This window comes from Eschrichtius robustus, chromosome 18 (genome assembly GCF_028021215.1).
Source record: "Eschrichtius robustus isolate mEscRob2 chromosome 18, mEscRob2.pri, whole genome shotgun sequence".
Lineage (NCBI taxonomy): Eukaryota > Metazoa > Chordata > Mammalia > Artiodactyla > Eschrichtiidae > Eschrichtius > Eschrichtius robustus.
The window spans coordinates 749803-768610 of record NC_090841.1 but is presented as its reverse complement, the minus strand read 5'-3'; the positions used below and the strand labels follow the sequence as shown (position 1 = coordinate 768610).

At 44.4% G+C, this 18808-nt stretch overlaps 1 protein-coding gene across 5 annotated transcripts in view; it reads left to right on the top strand.

Moving 5' to 3' along the window:
* The window catches only part of CENPJ (centromere protein J), a 63300-nt gene that overhangs the window by 30529 nt on the left and 13963 nt on the right, over positions 1-18808 (top strand). For all 5 annotated transcript variants that reach the window (XM_068526800.1, XM_068526799.1, XM_068526797.1 and 2 more), the window contains 2 exons: positions 2498-2663; positions 16909-17151. In XM_068526800.1, the coding sequence (XP_068382901.1) occupies positions 2498-2663; positions 16909-17151 (409 nt within the window). The remainder of the gene's footprint in view (positions 1-2497; positions 2664-16908; positions 17152-18808) is intronic.

Genomic DNA, 18808 nt, shown 5'->3' with positions numbered 1-18808 from the left:
TGGTTTGCTAGTATTTTTTTTGAGGATTTATACACTGTATTCATCAGGGACATTAGCCTATAGTTTTCCTTTCTTGTATCTTTGTCTGCCTTTGGTATCAGAGTGATAACTAGCCTCACAGAATGAGTTTGGAAGTATTCCTTCTTTTCTTGAAAGAGTTTAAAAAAGAATGGTATTAATTTTTTCTTTGACTGTTTGGTGGAATTTACCTGTGAAGCCATCTGGTCCTGGACTTTTTTGGGAGGCTTTTGATTACTGATTCAGTCTCCTTATTTGTTATTGGCCAGTTCAGGCTTTCTGTTTCTTCTGGATTCAATTTTGGTAGGTTGTATGTTTCTAGGAATTTAACCATTCTAAGTTATCCAGTGGTTTCAAATATAATTATTTGTATATGGTCCTTTTTATCTCTGAGGCATCTGTTATAATGCCTTGCCTTTCATTTATGACTTTATTTGAGTCTTCTCTCTTTTTTTCTTAGTCTAGCTAAAGGTTTGTTGATTTTTTTCCTCCTGAGACTCCCATAACGCGTATATGGTTCATACAATAGTGTCCCATAAATCCTGCAGGCTTTCTTCACTCCTTTTCATTCTTTTCCCTTTTTTCCCCCTCTGACTGAATAACTTTGAATCACCAGTCTTCGAAGTCACAGATTCTCTCTTCTGCTTGAGTCTGCTGTTGAAGTTCTCTGTTGCATTTATCACTTCATTTCTTGTATTCTTCAGCTCTAGAATTTCTTTTTGGTTCTTTTTTTATGATTTCTAGCTCTTTGTTGAACTTCTTGTTTTGTTTCACATATTGTTTCCCTGGTTTCGTTGAGTTGTTTATCTGTGTTTTCTTGTAGCTTGCTGAGCTTCCTTAAAACAATTAGTTTGTATTCTTTGTCAGGTAATTTGTAGATCTCGATTTCTTTGGGCTTGGTTACTGGAGCTTTATTAGTTTCCTTTGGTGGTGTCACGTTTGCCTGATTCTTGGTGATCTATGTGGACTTGTGTTGATGTCTTTGCATTTGAAAGAACAAACACCTGTTCCTGTCTTTACAGACTGTTTTTGGCAGGTAAAGACCTTCATCTGCTGGATCCCTGGACTGGTGGGTCTACTTCCAGGATCAGAGTCAAGTGGGTTTGTAGCTGGGTCCACAGTTGGTAGGCCTGTTATCAGGGTTGCAGTCAGCTGTGGTTCCTGCTGGATCCCCAGTAGGACAGGACTACTTTTTGGACCACAGTCAGGCAGGGCTGGAGCTAGGTCATGGGGCTGTCTCCTGGTCCACTGTTGAGTCTGTAGACAGGAGGTGTGTTTCCAGGCGTGAGGATGGGTGGGGCTCCTGCCAGGTTTCTGAGCAGCTTCCTACCAGGCCCCTGGGTGGGCAGGACTGACTCCGTACCACATAGAGCAGGGCTGGAGCTAGGTCACAGGGCTGTATCAGGATCTGTAGGCAGGACCAAGGTCCGTGGGTCTCTTTCCAGGGGCATGAATGGGCATGGCTCCTCCTGGGTCCTTTGGCAGTGGGGCTGTTTTCAGTGCATCAAGACCACATTTGGTAAGCCTGGCACTGGGGCATGGGCCTGCCTTCTCTAAGTGGCTGTCCTTGATCTTAGGCTTCACCAGCGTTTCTCCTTTCCTGCCTGGATCCTGGAGCTCCCACAGAGGCACTTTTGTCTGTGGATGGCATTTGTGTGGAAGGATGTGAGCCAGGGGCCTCTCGTTCCACAGTCTTGCTGTCGTCGCTCTCCCCGTGCTCCTTACACAGCATCCAGAAGGATCCCGGGTCCTGGCAGTTCCTCCGACCCGCGTGCTCCTAAGCTAAATACCAGGGTCTTCACAGTGGTCCACAGACCCTAATTAATCACCCCGCCTCCCACCCCACCCCACCCCCCTTTTTTTCTGACGTTTTCTCCTACTGTTCTGTCTCTTTAGCCACACTGGCCTCCTGCCTGTTCTTTGAACACATCAGGCATGTCCCTATCTCAGGGCTTTTGCATGTGGTGTTCCCTCTGCCTGAACTGTTTTGTCCAGATACCTCCATGGCTGTTCTCTCATGTCCCTCAGGTTTTACCTCAAATACTGCCTCAGCAAGATGACTCCGTTCATAATTTCAGGCTCCTAACCTCCATATTTCCTAACCACGTTCCTTGGTTTATTCTTCTTAACATTGCCAGTGTTCCATATATTTTACTTGTTAATCTTATTTATTGTCATCTGTCGCTCCCACTAGAATGTAAGAAGCTTTATAGGAGTAAGGATGTTTATTTTTTTCACTGTGGTTTCTCCAGTACGTAGTGTAGTACTTGAATCGTAGTAGGTATGCAGTGAATGCTTGTTGAGTAGTGCTTTACTGAGTTAATTGACTGTTATTTCACTGCTGTGGGTTGAAGATGGATTCACCAAAACTAGCAGCTCCTCAGTTCCAGGTTGTCATTGGTGTTCCATTTTGGTACCACACGTGGATTACTGTATTGAGGCGGTCTCCTTAGATTATAACGTGGTTTGGTTGTTTTAGGAAAGAAATTGCTGACTTTGAACAACAGAAAGCAAAAGAATTGGCTCGAGTAGAGGAGTTTAAAAAGGAGGAAATGAGGAAATTACAAAAGGAACGCAAAGTTTTTGAAAAGTATTCTACAGTTGCGAGAACTTTTCCGGATAAAAAAGAACGTGAAGAAATACAAGTATGTCAGTTCTTTACGTTATACTCATATAAGTTTGTAAAGGTGACAGTGTGGTAAGAATCTTAGAATTATTTGATGTGTCAAAGAGAAATTGGGTATCAGTTTATTAATCATCCATTGACTCAACAAATAATTTGAGACATCAGGAACATCTTTTGTAGTCTTGACTTTTTTTTTTTTTTGGCTGTGCCATGTGACATGTAGGATCTTAGTTCCCCGACCAGGGATTGAACCCGTGCCCCCTGCATTGGAAGCACGGAGTCTTAACCACTGGACCGCCAGGGAAGTCTTGTCGTCTTGACTTTTAAAGAATAAAATATATCAGTTCTTTTCTTACTGAAGGCTTCCCCAGAAAATACTCCGATAATGACATGGATGTATTAACAAGCCAGGAGTTGGAGATTCACCAGTGGAATGTGTTAATTTGTTTGACCCACCACACATTGTTAGTTCTGTTCATTTGTAATAATTTAAGGCTTGTATACTAACTAGGTGTTAAAACTTGTAAACTGATAAGCCAAATCATCAGTCCTGTTCATTTCAAAGTTAGAAATGGACATGATCACAGGAGTGTAGTAGTTAAAAAGAACTAATGCATTTTTAGCTAAAACTATAAACCTTCTAGGAAAAAATGTAGGTGAATATATTTGCGACAGTGGCATCTGCAGAGGTTTCCAAGAGAAGACACAAAGAACTAAGTATAAAAGAAAACGTGGATATATTGAATTTCATCAAAAGTAAAACTTCAATTTACCAAAAGAAAAATTTTAAAAGGCTTTCTATTATTTATAGCATTAAATACAAACTCATCTTCCACTTTCATATTTTAAATACTAGTTTTTTTGAGTCCCGTCCTTTGCTTCCTTCCTTTCATATATAGTGCACCATCCTTGATTAGTCTTAGTACACACCTGTAGCTTAAGTTACCACATGCCGTGTCTATTAGGGTCTTTAATTCTATTTATTTCTGTAGGCGGAAACGTGCCATTATGTTTTGGTTCATGCTTGGTTTATTATATCTAATATGTTAGACTTTAACAATCTATTAAAGTTTTTATTTCAAAAGGTAATATATTCCTATTGACAAGGTACAAAAAGATGTGCTGTGAAACCTCTCCCTCTCACCCTTGCCCTGGCACCTGATTTAACTCTCTTTTGAGGCATCCAGTGTTACCAATCTTTTGTATCTTTTCAGAGAAATTCTAAGCAAATACATATGTATATTCCCAATTAAAAAAAAACCAAAAAACAAATTAATGGTAGTATACTAAAATCATTTTACGTCTTAACATAAAGAGCATTCTCCTTTATTTTACCATTGAAAATAAATGCATTATAAAAGCTGCATTATATGGAAGTGCCATAATTTACCTAACCAAGCATTTATGTTATTTCTGCTCTTTTTCTGTATATAAGAAGTGCTCTCCTGAATAACCCTGTACATACATCCCCTCTCGCAATCGTCCTGCATAGTCATTTAACATGTGGTTATTGAGTACAGCCTGTATAGCAGGCATGTACTGGGAATGAAGTAGTGAACAAAATAAGTTCATCCTTACCTGTTTGTAGCTTATGTACGCAAGCATATCTGTGAGATAAAGTACTGCAAATGAAATTTCTAGGTTAAAGGGTATGTACTTAGTAGATATTGCCAGATTATCCCTCCATAAATATCACGACAATTTTTTTTTTTTTTTTTTTTTTTTTTGGCTGCATTGGGTCTTCGTTGCTGTGCGTGGGCTTTCTCTAGTTGTGGTGAGTGGGGGCTACTCTTCATTGCGGTGTGCAGGCTTCTCATTGTGGTGGCTTCTTTTGCTGCAGAGCACGGGCTCTAGGCGCACGGGCTTCAGTAGTTGCAGCACGTGGGCTCACTGGTTGTGGCTCACGGGCTTAGTTGCTCTGTGGCATGTGGGATCTTCCCGGACCAGGGCTCGACCTGTGTCCCCTGCATTGGCAGACGGATTCTTAACCACTGCGCCACCAGGGAAGTCCCTGTCATGCCAATTTAAAATTTTACTAGCAATTTTAAGAGTTTTTTTTGCTCTTTACCTGAAAGGTAAAAGATTAAAATTCGTGTTAAATTTAATTGAATTTCTTTTCTCTTTCCCTCTCTTCCTCTCTCCCTAACCCTCTCCATTGGGTCTTAGTTGTGACATGCGGCATCTTTTGTTGCAGCTCACAGCGTCTACATTGTGGTGCGTGGGCTTCTCTCTAGTTGTGGCGCGTGGGCTCTAGAGCGTGTGGTCTTAGTTGCCCCACAGCATGTGGGATCTTAGTTCCCCGACCAGGGATCGAACCCATATCCCCTGCATTGGAAGGCAGATTCTTTTTTTAATTTTAAAAATTAAAAAAAATTATTTTATTTATTTATTTATTTTTGGCTGCATTGGGTCGTCTTTGCTGCGTGTGGGCTTTCTCTAGTTGCGGCAAGCGGGGGCTACTCTTTTTTTTTTTTTTTTTTTTACAATAGCTTGGAGGGCATGAGAATTCTTTTTTTTTTTTAAATAGGAATTATTTATTTATTTTTGGCTGTGTTGGGTCTTCGTTTCTGTGCGAGGGCTTTCTCTAGCTGTGGCAAGCGGGGGCCCCTCTTCATCGCGGTGCGCGGGCCTCTCACTATCGTGGCCTCTCTTGTTGCGGAGCACAGGCTCCAGTCGCGCAGGCTCAGTAGTTGTGGCTCACGGGCCCAGTAGCTCTGCGGCATGTGGGATCTTCCCAGACCAGGGCTCGAACCCGTGTCCCCTGCATTGGCAGGCAGATTCTCAACCACTGCGCCATCAGGGAAGCCCAGGGGCTACTCTTAGTTGCAGTGTGCAGGCTTCTCATTGTGGTGGCTTCTCTTGTTGCAGAGCATGGGCTCTAGGCCTGCGGGTTTCAGTAGTTGTGGCATGTGGGCTCAGTAGTTGTGGCTCATGGGCTTAGTTGCTCCGCATGTGGGATCGTCCCGGACCAAGGCTTGAACCTACGTCCCCTGCAATGGCAGGCAGATTCTTAACCACTGTGCCGCCAGGGAAGCCCTGGAAGGCAGATTATTATTTTTTTTATTTTAATTTTTGAATTTTATTTTATTTATTTTTTTATATAACAGGTTCTTATTACTCATCAGTTTTATACATATCAGTGTATACATGTCAATCCCAATCGCCCAGTTCAGCACACCACCATCCCCACCCACCCCGTGGCTTTCCCCCCTTGGTGTCCATACATTTGTTCTCTACATCTGTGTCTCAACTTCTGCCCTGCAAACCGGTTGATCTGTACCATTTTTCCAGGTTCCACATACATGCATTAATATGCGATATTTGTTTTCCTCTTTCTGACTTATTTCACTCTGTATGACAGTCTCTAGATCTATCCACGTCTCAACAAATGACTCAATTTCGTTCCTTTTTATGGCTGAGTAATATTCCATTGTGTATATGTACCACAACTTCTTTATCCATTCGTCTGTCGATGGGCATTTAGGTTGCTTCCATGACCTGGCTATTGTAAATAGTGCTGCAGTGAACGTTGGGGTGCATGTGTCTTTTTGAATTGTGGTTTTCTCTGGGTATATGCCCAGTAGTGGGATTGCTGGATCATATGGTAATTCTATTTTTAGTTTTTTAAGGAGCCTCCATACTGTTCTCCATAGTGGCTGTATCAATTTACATCCCACCAACAGTGCAAGAGGGTTCCCTTTTCTCCACACCCTCTCCAGCATCTGTTGTTTGTAGATTTTCTGATGATGCCCATTCTAACTGGTGTGAGGTGATAACCTCATTGTAGTTTTGATTTGCATTTCTGTAATAATTAGTGATGTTGAGCATCTTTTCATGTGCTTCTTGGCCATCTGTATGTCTTCTTTGGAGAAATGTCTATTTAGGTCTTCTGCCCATTTTTGGATTGGGTGGTTTGTTTCTTTAATATTGAGCTGCATGAACTGTTTATATATTTTGGAGATTAATCCTTTGTCCATTGATTCATCTGCAAATATTTTCTCCCATTCTGAGGGTTGTCTTTTCGTCTTGTCTGTGGTTTCCTTTGCTGTGCAAAAGCTTTGAAGTTTCATTAGGTCCCATTTGTTTATTTTTGTTTTTATTTCCATTACTCTAGGAGGTGTATCAAAAAAGATCTTTCTGTGATTTATGTCAAAGAGTGTTCTTCCTATGTTTTCCTCTAAGAGTTTTATAGTGTCCGGTCGTACATTTAGGTCTCTAATCCATTTTGAGTTTATTTTTGTGTATTGTGTTAGGGAGTGTTCTAATTTCATTCTTTTACATGTAGCTGTCCAGGTTTCCCAGCACCACTTATTGAAGAGACTGTCTTTTCTCCATTGTATATCCTTGCCTCCTTTGTCATAGATTAGTTGACCATAGGTACGTGGGTTTATCTCTGGGCTTTCTATCTTGTTCCATTGATCTATGTTTCTGTTTTTGTGCCGGTACCATATTGTCTTGATTACTGTAGCTTTGTAGTATAGTCTGAAGTCAGGGAGTCTGATTCCTCCAGCTCCGTTTTTTTCCCTCAAGGCTGCTTTGGCTATTCGGGGTCTTTTGTGTCTCCATACAAATTTTAAGATTTTTTGTCCTAGTTCTGTAAAAAATGCCATTGGTAATTTGATGGGGATTGCATTGAATCTGTACATTGCTTTGGGTAGTATAGTCATTTTCACAATATTGATTCTTCCAATCCAAGAACATGGTATATCTCTCCATCTGTTGGTATCATCTTTAATCTCTTTCATCAGTGTCTTACAGTTTTCTGCATACAGGTCTTTTGTCTCCCTGGGTAGGTTTATTCCTAGGTATTTTATTCTTTTTGTTGCAGTGGTAAATGGGAGAGTTTCCTTAATTTCTCTTTCAGATTTTTCATCATTAGTGTATAGGAATGCAAGAGATTTCTGTGCATTAATTTTGTATACTGCAACCTTACCGAATTCATTGATTAGCTCTAGTAGTCTTCTGGTGGCATCTTCAGGATTCTCTATGTATAGTATCATGTCATCTGCAAACAGTGACAGTTTTACTTCTTCTTTTCCAATTTGTATTCCTTCTATTTCTTTTTCTTCTCTGATTGCCGAGGATAGAACTTCCAAAACTATGTTGAATAATAGCCGTGAGAGTGGACATCCTTGTCTTGTTCCTGATCTTAGAGGAAATGCTTTCAGTTTTTCACCATTGAGAATGATGTTTGGTGTTGGTTTGTCATATATGGCCTTTATTATGTTGAGGTAGTTTCCCTCTGTGCCAACTTTCTGGAGAGTTTTTATCATAAATGGGTGTTGAATTTTGTCAAAAGCTTTTTCTGCATCTATTGAGATGATCATATGGTTTTTATTCTTCAATTTGTTAATATGCTGTATCACATTGATTGATTTGCGTATATTGAAGAATCCTTGCATCCCTGGGATAAATCCCACTTGATCATGGTGTATGATCCTTTTAATGTGTTGTTGGATTCTGTTTGCTAGTATTTTATTGAGGATTTTTGCATCTATATTCATCAGTGATATTGGTCTGTAATTTTCTTTTTTTGTAGTATCTTTGTCTGGTTTTGATATCAGGGTGATGGTGGCCTCATAGAATGAGTTTGGGAGTGGTCCTTCCTCTGCAACTTTTTGGAAGAGTTTGAGAAGGATGGGTGTTAGCTCGTCTCTAAATGTTTGATAGAATTCACCTGTGAAGCCATCTGGTCCTGGACTTTTGTTTGTTGGAAGATTTTTAATCACAGTTTCAATTTCATTACTTGTGATTGGTCTGTTCACATTTTCTGTTTCTTCCTGGTTCAGTCATGGAAGGTTATACCTTTCTAAGAATTTGTCCATTTCTTCCAGGTTGTCCATTTTATTGGCATAGAGTTGCTTGTAGTAGTCTCTTAGGATGCTTTGTATTTCTGCGGTGTCTGTTGTAACTTCTCCTTTTTCATTTCTAATTTTATTGATTATTGAGTCCTCTCCCTCTTTTTCTTGATGAGTCTGGCTAATGGTTTATCAATTTTGTTTATCTTCTCAAAGAACCAGCTTTTAGTTTTATTGATCTTTGCTATTGTTTTCTTTATTTCTATTTCATTTATTTCTGCTCTGATCTTTATGATTTCTTTCCTTCTGCTAACTTTGGGTTTTGTTTGTTTTTCTTTCTCTAGTTCCTTTAGGTGTAAGGTTAGGTTGTTTATTTGAGATTTTTCTTGTTTCTTTAGGTAGGCTTGTATAGCTATAAACTTCCCTCTTAGAACTGCTTTTGCTGCATCCCATAGGTTTTGGATCGTCGTGTTTTCATTGTCATTTGTCTCTAGGTATTTTTTGATTTCCTCTTTGATTTCTTCAGTGATCTCTTGGTTATTTAGTAACGTATTGTTTAGCCTCCATGTGTGTGTGTTTTTTACGTTTTTTTCCCTGTAATTCATTTCTAATCTCATAGCGTTGTGGTCAGAAAAGATGCTTGATATGATTTCAATTTTCTTAAATTTACTGAGGCTTGATTTGTGACCCAAGATGTGATCTATCCTGGAGAACGTTCCGTGCGCACTTGAGAAGAAAGTGTAATCTGCTGTTTTTGGATGGAATGTCCTATAAATATCAATTAAATCTATCTGGTCTATTGTGTCATTTAAAGCTTCTGTTTCCTTATTTATTTTCATTTTGGATGATCTGTCCATTGGTGTAAGTGAGGTGTTAAAGTCCCCCACTATGATTGTGTTACTGTCGATTTCCTCTTTTATAGCTGTTAGCAGTTGCCTTATGTATTGAGGTGCTCCTATGTTGGGTGCATATATATTTATAATTGTTATATCTTCTTCTTGGATTGATCCCTTGATCATTATGTAGTGTCCTTCCTTGTCTCTTGTAACATTCTTTATTTTAAAGTCTATTTTATCTGATATGAGTATAGCTACTCCAGCTTTCTTTTGATTTCCATTTGCATGGAATATCTTTTTCCATCCCCTCACTTTCAGTCTGTATGTGTCCCTAGGTCTGAAGTGGGTCTCTTGTAGACAGCATATATATGGGTTTTGTTTTTGTATCCATTCAGCAAGCCTGTGTCTTTTGGTTGGAGCATTTAATCCATTCACGTTTAAGGTAATTATCGATATGTATGTTCCTATGACCATTTTCTTAATTGTTTTGGGTTTGTTTTTCTAGGTCCTTTTCTTCTCTTGTGTTTCCCACTTAGAGAAGTTCCTTTAGCATTTGTTGTAGAGCTGGTTTGGTGGTGCTGAATTCTCTTAGATTTTGCTTGTCTTTAAAGCTTTTGATTTCTCCATGAAATCTGAATGAGATCCTTGCCAGGTAGAGTAATCTTGGTTGTAGGTTCTTCCCTTTCATCCCTTTAAGTATATCATGCCACTCCCTTCTGGCTTGTAGAGTTTCCTCTGAGAAATCAGCTGTTAACCTTATGGGAGTTCCCTTGTATGTTATTTGTCGTTTTTCCCTTGCTGCTTTCAGTAATTTTTCTTTGTCTTTAATTTTTGCCTATTTGATTACTATGTGTCTTGGCGTGTTTCTCCTTGGTTTATCCTGTATGGGACTCGCTGCGTTTCCTGAACTTGGGTGGCTATTTCCTTTCCCATGTTAGGGAAGTTTTCGACTATAATCTCGTCAAATATTTCCTCTGGTCCTTTCTCTCTCTCTTCTCCTTCTGGGACCCGTATAATGTGAATGTTGTTGCGTTTAATGTTGTCCCAGAGGTCTCTTAGGCTGTCTTCATTTCTTTTCATTCTTTTTTCTTTATTCTGTTCCGCAGCAGTGAATTCCACCATTCTGTTTTCCAGGTCGCTTATCTGTTCTTCTGCCTCAGTTATTCTGCTATTGATTCCTTCTAGTGTAGTTTTCATTTCAGTTATTGTATTGGTCATCTCTGTTTGTTCGTTCTTTAATTCTTCTAGGTCTTTGTTAAACATTTCTTGTATCTTCTCAGTCTTTGCCTCCATTCTTATTCCAAGGTCCTGGATCATTTTCACTGTCATTATTCTGAATTCTTTTTCTGGAAGGTTGCCTATCTCCACTTCATTTAGTTGTTTTTCTGGGGTTTTATCTTGTTCCTTCATCTGGTATATAGCCCTCTGCCTTTTCATCTTGTCTGTCTTTCTGTGAATGTGGTTTTTGTTCCACAGGCTGCAGGGTTGTAGTTCTTCTTGCTTCTGCTGTCTCCCCTCTGGTGGATGAGGCTATCTAAGAGGCTTGTGTAAGTTTCCTGATGGGAGGGACTGGTGGTGGGTAGAGCTGAATGTTCCTCTGGTGGGCAGAGCTCAGTAAAACTTTAATCTGCTTGACTGTTGATGGGTGGGGCTGGGTTCCCTCCCTGTTGGTTGTTTGATCTGAGGGAACCCAACACTGGAGCCTACCTGGGCTCTTTGGTGGGGCTAATGGCGGACTCAGGGAGGGCTCTCGCCAAGGAGTACTTCCCAGAACTTCTGCTGCCCGTGTCCTTGTCCCCATGGTGAACCACAGCCTCCCCCTGCCTCTTCAGGAGACCCTCCAACACTAGCAGGTAGGTCTGGTTCAGTCTCCTATGGGGTCACTGCTCCTTCCCCGGGGTCCCGATGCGCACACTAATTTGTGTGTGCCCTCCAAGAGTGGAGTCTCTGTTTCCCACAGTCTTGTCGAAGTCCTGCAGTCAAATCCCACTAGGCTTCAAAGTCTGATTCTCTAGGAATTCCTCCTCCCGTTGCCGGACCCCCTGGTTGGGAAGCCTGACGTGGGGCTCAGAACCTTCACTCCAGTGGGTGGACTTCTGTGGTATAAGTGTTCTCCAGTCTATGAGTCACCCACCCAGCAGTTATGGGATTTGATTTTAGTGTGATTGCGCCCCTCCTACCGTCTCATTGTGGCTTCTCCTTTGTCTTTGGATGTGGGGTATCTTTTCTGGTGAGTTCCAGTGTCTTCCTGTCGATGATTGTCCAGCAGCTGGTTGTGATTCTGGTGTTCTCGCAAGAGGGAGTGAGAGCACGTCCTTCTACTCCGCCATCTTGGTCTCCACTCTTTCAGTGGAGGTGGGCATCATCCAATCACTGAGGGCCATAATGAGCAGTAGAGCCAAAGCAGCAGTCAGAAAAGTCAGGCTCATGCAAACCTTTGGTCTTGGTGAGTTAATCACGATGCTCCCAGGGCCTTATCTCCAAGCTCCGAAACTCCACGCTCCAGAGGCCCTCCTTTGGAAGCGCTGCCTCCCCTTCTGCACCTGGAAGGCAGATTCTTAACCACTGGACCACCAAGGACGTCCCTGAATTTCTTTTAAATAGTCTATAATATAGGTTACTATTATAATCTATAATAATACAAATTTGGCGTGGTTTTTTTGTGTGCGTTAACACTTCACATATTTTAAGCAGTAGCCAAAACCAAATTTAGCTATCAGAAAACTTTTTTACTGAATTTAAAACCATAGCCTAAAATATCTGCACAATGAGTTTGTCATTCATTTTTCTTGTTTCTGAATCTCCTAGGAGTAAAGCAGTACTGACTTGATACATTGCCGATGTTATCAAAATCTTATGAGATTAAAAAAATAACCAACCTTCTCAGACCACCCAATATGTTTGACTACCCAGTAAGATTGATTTCCTGCACCTTTTCCTCTTTCTCATAGCTCAGGACCCGATTACTTCTTCCAAAGTGATTCAAACCAGAGCAGACAAGCTTTCTTGCTGTAGTTTGACTTTATTATATGTGAATAACTCATAAATTTTACTCTCTTGTAACCTGGTGCCTCTCCCTCAGGAAATGTATCCTCTCCTCTGTGAACCTGTTCTGTCCAGTCTGCTAGCCATTAGCCGCATGTGGCTACTTAAATTTAAGTTAGTTGAAATTAAGTAAAACTAAAAATTCAGTTTCTCAGTCACATTAGCCACATTTCAAGTGCTTGATAGTCACGGTTGGCTGGTAGCTGTCACGTTGGACAGTGTGGGTCTAGGACACACCCACCGTTGCAGAAAGCCTTGGGCATTGTTGGTCTAGAGGCCTCACCTCCTGAAGATGGGGGTGGGAGTGGAGAATTGTCATGAGACGTTTCTGTCCTCCTGGAATTTACGTTTATAGCCTGCCGCAGACTCAGGTTGCTCTAACTAATTATCACAGTTCCTATTGATAATCAGTTGGTCCCAACTTGACCAGTGGGAACCCTTTAAGTACATTAGCTTCCTTGTCCTTTAGCATTGCTGTTGCTTTGAATTTTCAAAAGTTATCCCTGCTTTCTGTGATAATCAATTACTTCAGACCACCTGGTGTTTTGCGTTTCTCCCCCCTCAAACCTGCCGCAGATCTGAAATCAGCTGTCTGTGAGGAGGCCTCTTCCTTTCATCTTAGCATTTGGGTCTGCCTGAGGGTGGGCGCAGGGTCTCAGTGCCCCCCTTTCTGTTGGAGCCTGTGGTGGCGACAGGGCTGGGGGCACAGGCCTTTCTGAGGTCATGAGTTCCCACTGACTTTTGTGTCTTAGTCACGTATTATTCGGATTTTCATACCGTGAGGTTTCGTTGACCACTTGCACACTGGTGTTCAGTCAGATCTCCGCTGACCACAGACCTGCGCGTCTGTTTCCTCATCCAGCAGATATTTAAGGGCCCATGACTTGCGAGGTGCTGTGGCGAGCTGGCCAGCTTGCTTTGGGTGTTTCAAACTTAACTCACCCTGTCCCTACTGGATCTGCCTTTCCTTCTGACTTTTTGCACATTCACTCAGGCTGGAAATCTGGACACCTTCACTTTCAAATCCCGTCAGACAATAAGTTCCTTTGACTTTACCTCCTCTATAACTTTTTTATCCTGACCCTTTCTCTCCCTCCCGCCTCTTTTCTTGTCTGACCTGTGTTTGTCCTGATCTCTTAGCTTCAGTGTCTGTCTTGTTCCCTTTCCTCCAGCATCCGCCAGCTTCCTCCTGGGGTAGAATGCAGACCCCTCAGCCTGCCATGCTAGACACTGCATAGCCCCTCTGCCAGCCCTTTTTCCGTCTCCACCTTTGTATATGTTCTCTAATAGTAACCTTTCTCTTTCTGCTTATTGGGTCTTTTAGTGAAAACGTGCTTCAGTGAGCTTATTTTGATGTTGTTTCCCACGGCTTTAAGACCAGAGAGCCTCTTTCCCCCTAGTTACTAATGCTTGCAAACTCCAGCTGTTATTTTAAACCCTATTTCCTAGCCTTTTGTGACCAGGTCCATAATATTTGTCACTCCTTTTATTACTCTGACCCCAGTAACCTTTTATTCCCGTTAGGACTTTCAAACCAGCTGGTCTTACTTACCTTCTTGTGTCCTTCAACCCCAGAGTCTGTCGCTGTAATCATTACTTTAAATGTATTCTGTGCTCCCTTTTCCCCAGTGGTCATATTTTGTGTGGCAAAACTACATCCCTGGCATTTCCTGCCTACGCCACCTCTGTGCCCATAGCACTTAATTTAGCTGGAAGAGCAATGCCACGGGGAGCAGGCTCCCTTTAAGTCGTTAGTACAGCCCGAGGCGGGCCTGTCGTGCTCTGTCCCCTCCCACCCCACACCCTGGAGGACTGCGCCATAGTCCCGTACGCGGGCCTCCCACGCTGTGGCCTCGCGCTCCCCCGAAGGCCCTGCTTCGGCCTGGCTGAGGACTTGCCCCTGGTCCTCCCCTCGGGGCCGCCTCGTGCACACGAGGTCCCACGCGGCGCTGCCCCCCGCCCCCGCCGTCCATCCTCACGCCGCTGGACCTTCCGCTCAGTGTACACGCTTGCCGGACCGCGACGCCACGCCCCCTGTCGGCCACACCCCTCTTCCTTTGTTCTTCGCAGCAGAGGCCTCGAAAGGCCTTTGTCTTTATCTCTGCCTCCAAATCTTGCCTCTTGTTTTCTCTGTGCTTTCGTTGGGCTTCCGTCCACACTGCTGCTCTGAACCCGCTCCTGTGGCACTGCCAGCCCCCCTCCCAGGACAGCCCCGGCGGCAGTTTAGCAGCTCCTGGGTCCCGGGGCGCCGGATGCTCGGGTTACCGTCTTGTCTCCTCTTGCTTTTCCTCCTCTTTAACTTCACGGTGGAGTTCATCCAGCAGGGAGGCCGATCTGTCCTTCCTCGATGGTCTTGTCTGGTTTCCTGGCTTAAATAATGCTTAATATGCTGAAGGCTCCCGGACGTCAGCCCCGGCCTGGACCTCTCTCTGCGTGGCCAATGTGTCTGACCGGCGGCTGGACGCCTCACATCCCCTGTCCCATCACCCTCCCCGGCCATCTCCAGCTCGGGCCAGAAATTAGAGTCCTTCTCTTTTCTTTCTCCTACACCCCACGCTGTTCTGTCAGAACACCTGCCCAGATCTGAGTTTCCATGTCCGAGTTACTGGACTCGCCGGCTGCCCGGCCTGTTCTTGCCCTTGTCCCCGTGGTTTCTCCCCACACAGTGGCCAGCGATCCTTCCTGAAGGAAGTCAGGCCACGTCCCCTCTGCTTGCAGCCCTTCCACGACTCCACTTTTTTCTTGTAATAAGAGCCCCAGCCCTTGCGATGGCCTCGAGTTCCTATAAGATCTGGTGTCTTTCTGCCTTTTTCACGTCATCTACAGCCCTCCCCAGCTGGCTGGCCTCTTGCTGTTGTGCGGCTGGGCTGGCACCTTTCTTCGTGGTGTGTCCGCTGGTGCTTCTGGGAACGTGTGTGCCCGGGCAGCCAGCACGCAGCGTGTCCTCTGCCTCTCTCAGCACGCCGTTCGCCGAGGCTCCCGTAGTTGGGACCACGGCTGGCCTTCTGCACGCGCCTCCTGCCCAGCAGCCTTGACCCCTCCCGCCTGCTCTGCTTCTCTCCCAGGCCCCTGCCACCTCCTAACAGAAGTCCCCTGCAATCCGTGTTTCGTTCTTTGTATTCAAGGACTTTAACAGTACCTGATAGATAGTAGATATGTTATAAATATTGCTTTTGCATTTTTAACTTTATTGAGGAATAATTGAAATACATAACTATGTATTAAAGTATGCAGTGTGATGATTTGATATACGTATGCACTGTGGAATAATGACCACAATCAAGTTGACTCTGTGTGTGCGTGTGCGTGTGGTGAGAACACTTAAGAAAGATCTGCTCTCAGCGGTTTTCAGCTATACAACACAGTGTTATTAACTAGTCACCATGCTGTACATTGGCTCCTCAGAACTTATTCTTCCTGTAACTCAGAGTTTGTATCCTTTGACCTGTATCTCCCCATTTCCCTCTCCCCCCAGCCCCTGGAAACCACCGTTCTGTTCTTTGAAGTTAGCTTTTTTCCCCCTAAGATTCTACATATAAGTGATGCCATATAGCATTTGTCTACCTCTGACTTATCTGGCTTTGAACTCTTAGCTCATTTAGACTTAACGCGTTACCGTTTTAGTAGTAACGAGTTTATTTTCCTGCACGATGGCAGTGGTTGCCAGTTAGACATCGCTCGTCTCTCGGTTGCACCCACAATGTATAAATAGGAAGGCAGGCGCTCAGGAAGGTAATGACCTTGCTCCAAGCGCTTGCAAGGCACAGAGCTCAGGCGGGTGCACAGCCACCTCTGTGGTGTTACACCCTGAGCAGGAGCCCTTTGAGCCCTAGTTTCTCCCTCTGCTGCCCGCGCCGCTCTGCTGACTGTCGTGAGTCTTCCGAGAGGGTGGGTGGTATCCAGGCCACACACGTGTTCGTGAGGCAGGCTCGGCCCGAGGGGGCTCCCAGCTGCTGGAGACGCTTTCTTGCTTCTGTCTAAACTTTCCTCCACTCTCAGTCACTCGCCATAACTTGTACCCAGGTGGGTGCAGGTGACTGACTTCTGTTCATACAGTTGCAAATAGCTTCCAGGCGTTTCCAGGAGTTTCTGCACTTATGTCATGCGGTCCGTCTGAAACAACTCATTTTCTTAGACCCGGTTCTTCTCATGGATTCCAGAGAGACCCAGTTTCAGGGCTGGGTGTTCGGACTTGGAATCTTGTGTTCCTTTTGCTTCTGCTCTTGCTTCAGTTGGTCACGGATTCCTGTTACTGTTTTCTTCACCAGATGACCCCATTCATCTCTTTCTGTTTCACTTGCTGTCTGAGCTTAGACCTTTGTTACCTCATGGCCGTGTAATGTGCTGGCTCCTAAGTGGTGTCTGCCTCCTCTTTCTCCTGACTTCTGGATGGCATGAGGTGAGACTCTAGCCTGAACCCCATTCCTTTTCCTGAGAAACCCAGTGTTACTGACATGAGTTTAGCTAAGGCTTCCCTTTTCTGCTGTCTGTGATAGGCTGGCAATTCTGTTTTGCTGATGTGTCTTGTCTCTTCTCTTGCATTGTTTCAGTTCTAGTAATGCTTTTTTCCCCCCCGCCCCGAGAGGCTTTGAAGCAGCAGATAGCAGATTTACAGGAAGATTTGAAAAGAAAGGAAGCAAAATGGTCCAGTACACATGGCCGCCTTAGAAGCCAGATAGAAATGTTGGTCAAAGAGAACACAGACCTCCGGGAGGAAATAAAAGTGATGGAACGATTCCGACTAGATGCCTGGAAGAAAGCCGAAGCCACTGAGAGCAGCACCAGGATGGGTCAGTGTGTGACGGCCTCGAGAAGAGACGGGTCCACGGTAGGTTTCGTCACGTTGGGGAGTGCTAAGTATTTGAGGAGTCCGATTCGTAGAAGCAAAGTAGAAGGGGGGGGTGCCGGGGCTGGGGGAGGGGAGAATGAGAAGCTGTTGGTACATCTTAACATGGTTAAGATGGTGATTTTGTGTTATGTGTATTTTACCACAATTAAATACTTCTGTGCATCGCTATACAGATAGTTTTCAAATTCATTTTTATAATTCTTATAAAGGAATTATAACACAATAGGCAGGTAATCTCAGTTAAAACAGGGTAAGTAAAATTTTTGCAGAGTTTTTTTTTTTTTTTTTTTTGCATATGATCCTTTTAAATCAAGTATTTGTTTTTTTATTCATCTGTATTCACAACTGTGATGTGCCAGTCACGGCTCTGAGGCACTGGAGATCAAGCAATGAATAAAACAGACAAACTTGCTTGTCCTCTTGGAGCTTGGATTCCAGCCGTGGGAGAAAGATGAGTGAAGCATATGGTGTGGGAAGTAGTGGCGAGAACTCGGGAGGGAAAGCGAGGAGGTGGGATCACTGCGGGGGGGAGGGTGTTGCAGTTTATACAGGACGGCTGGGGAGGCCCTCCTGAGAAAGCGACGTTGGAATAGTGGCCCGAAGAGGGCGCAGTGAGCCAGGCTGAGACGTGGGCCCGGAGCCCCGAGGCCGGGAGGAGCAGAGCAGGGGATGGGATCAGAGACGGGCTCGAGGGTGGTGGGTGCCGCTTTCGTTAGGCCTTAGTAACTACCTGTGAGCATCGCCTTTTCCCTCTGAGAGAGACGGGGAGCCCTTGCAGGGCTTGGATGGAAGGGGTGGGCGCCGCCTCTGTTTTGGTGAGCCCACCCTCCCTGCTGTAGACGTACGAGTGGCCTGAGGTAGGCGTTTGGGCGCCATCAGGACACCAGCTGGGGGATTGCTGCAGGTGGACGGGGTTTAGTGATGAACTGGGGATGGGGTGTGACAGCAGGAGAGGGGGCGGGAACGGCTTCCAAGTTGAGTGTGGTTTTTTGGCCCTTTCCCCTGAGTCCCCCCAAGAAGAGAGCACGCTTTTCGTGGGGGTTGGGTTTTGGTTAGGAGCTCAGGTTAGATCAGGTGAGCTTGAAATGCCTACTAGACATCAGGTGGACATCAGGTGGGGCTGTGCGTGTATCCAGAGAAGCTCAGGTCGGAGCGAGAAGTTTGGGGCCCTCGGAACGTGTTGGAGAGATCACTCGGGCTGAAGGCGTGGACGGGGAAGGGTCCCGGGTCCTGGCCAGGTTGTGAGAAGACGGCGGGGAGGAGAATGAACCCGAGTCTGAAGTAAAGGAGGCCAGTGTGGTGTCCTGAGGGCCCAATAAAGCAGCAGAGAGGCCGGTGCCCCAGAGGCTGCTGCTGAGTAAGCGGGGGACTGAAGATGGGTCGTTGGATATGCCGGGTAAAAGCCTGACCGGGTAAGAGAGCAAGAGGTTTCAGGCAGAGTATAAAGCTTTGTGGACAAGTTTTGCAGTAACAGTAAAGAAATGGGGCAGTAGCTGTAGGGGAAGTAGTTTTTGTTTTTTTTTAAGATGGGAAAATCAACACGTGCTTATGTATTGGTAGGATTGATTCAGTAGGAAAATACGGATGCAGGAGAGAGTGGGCGGGTTGCCAAAGCTGCGAGCACGAAGGAGAGGAG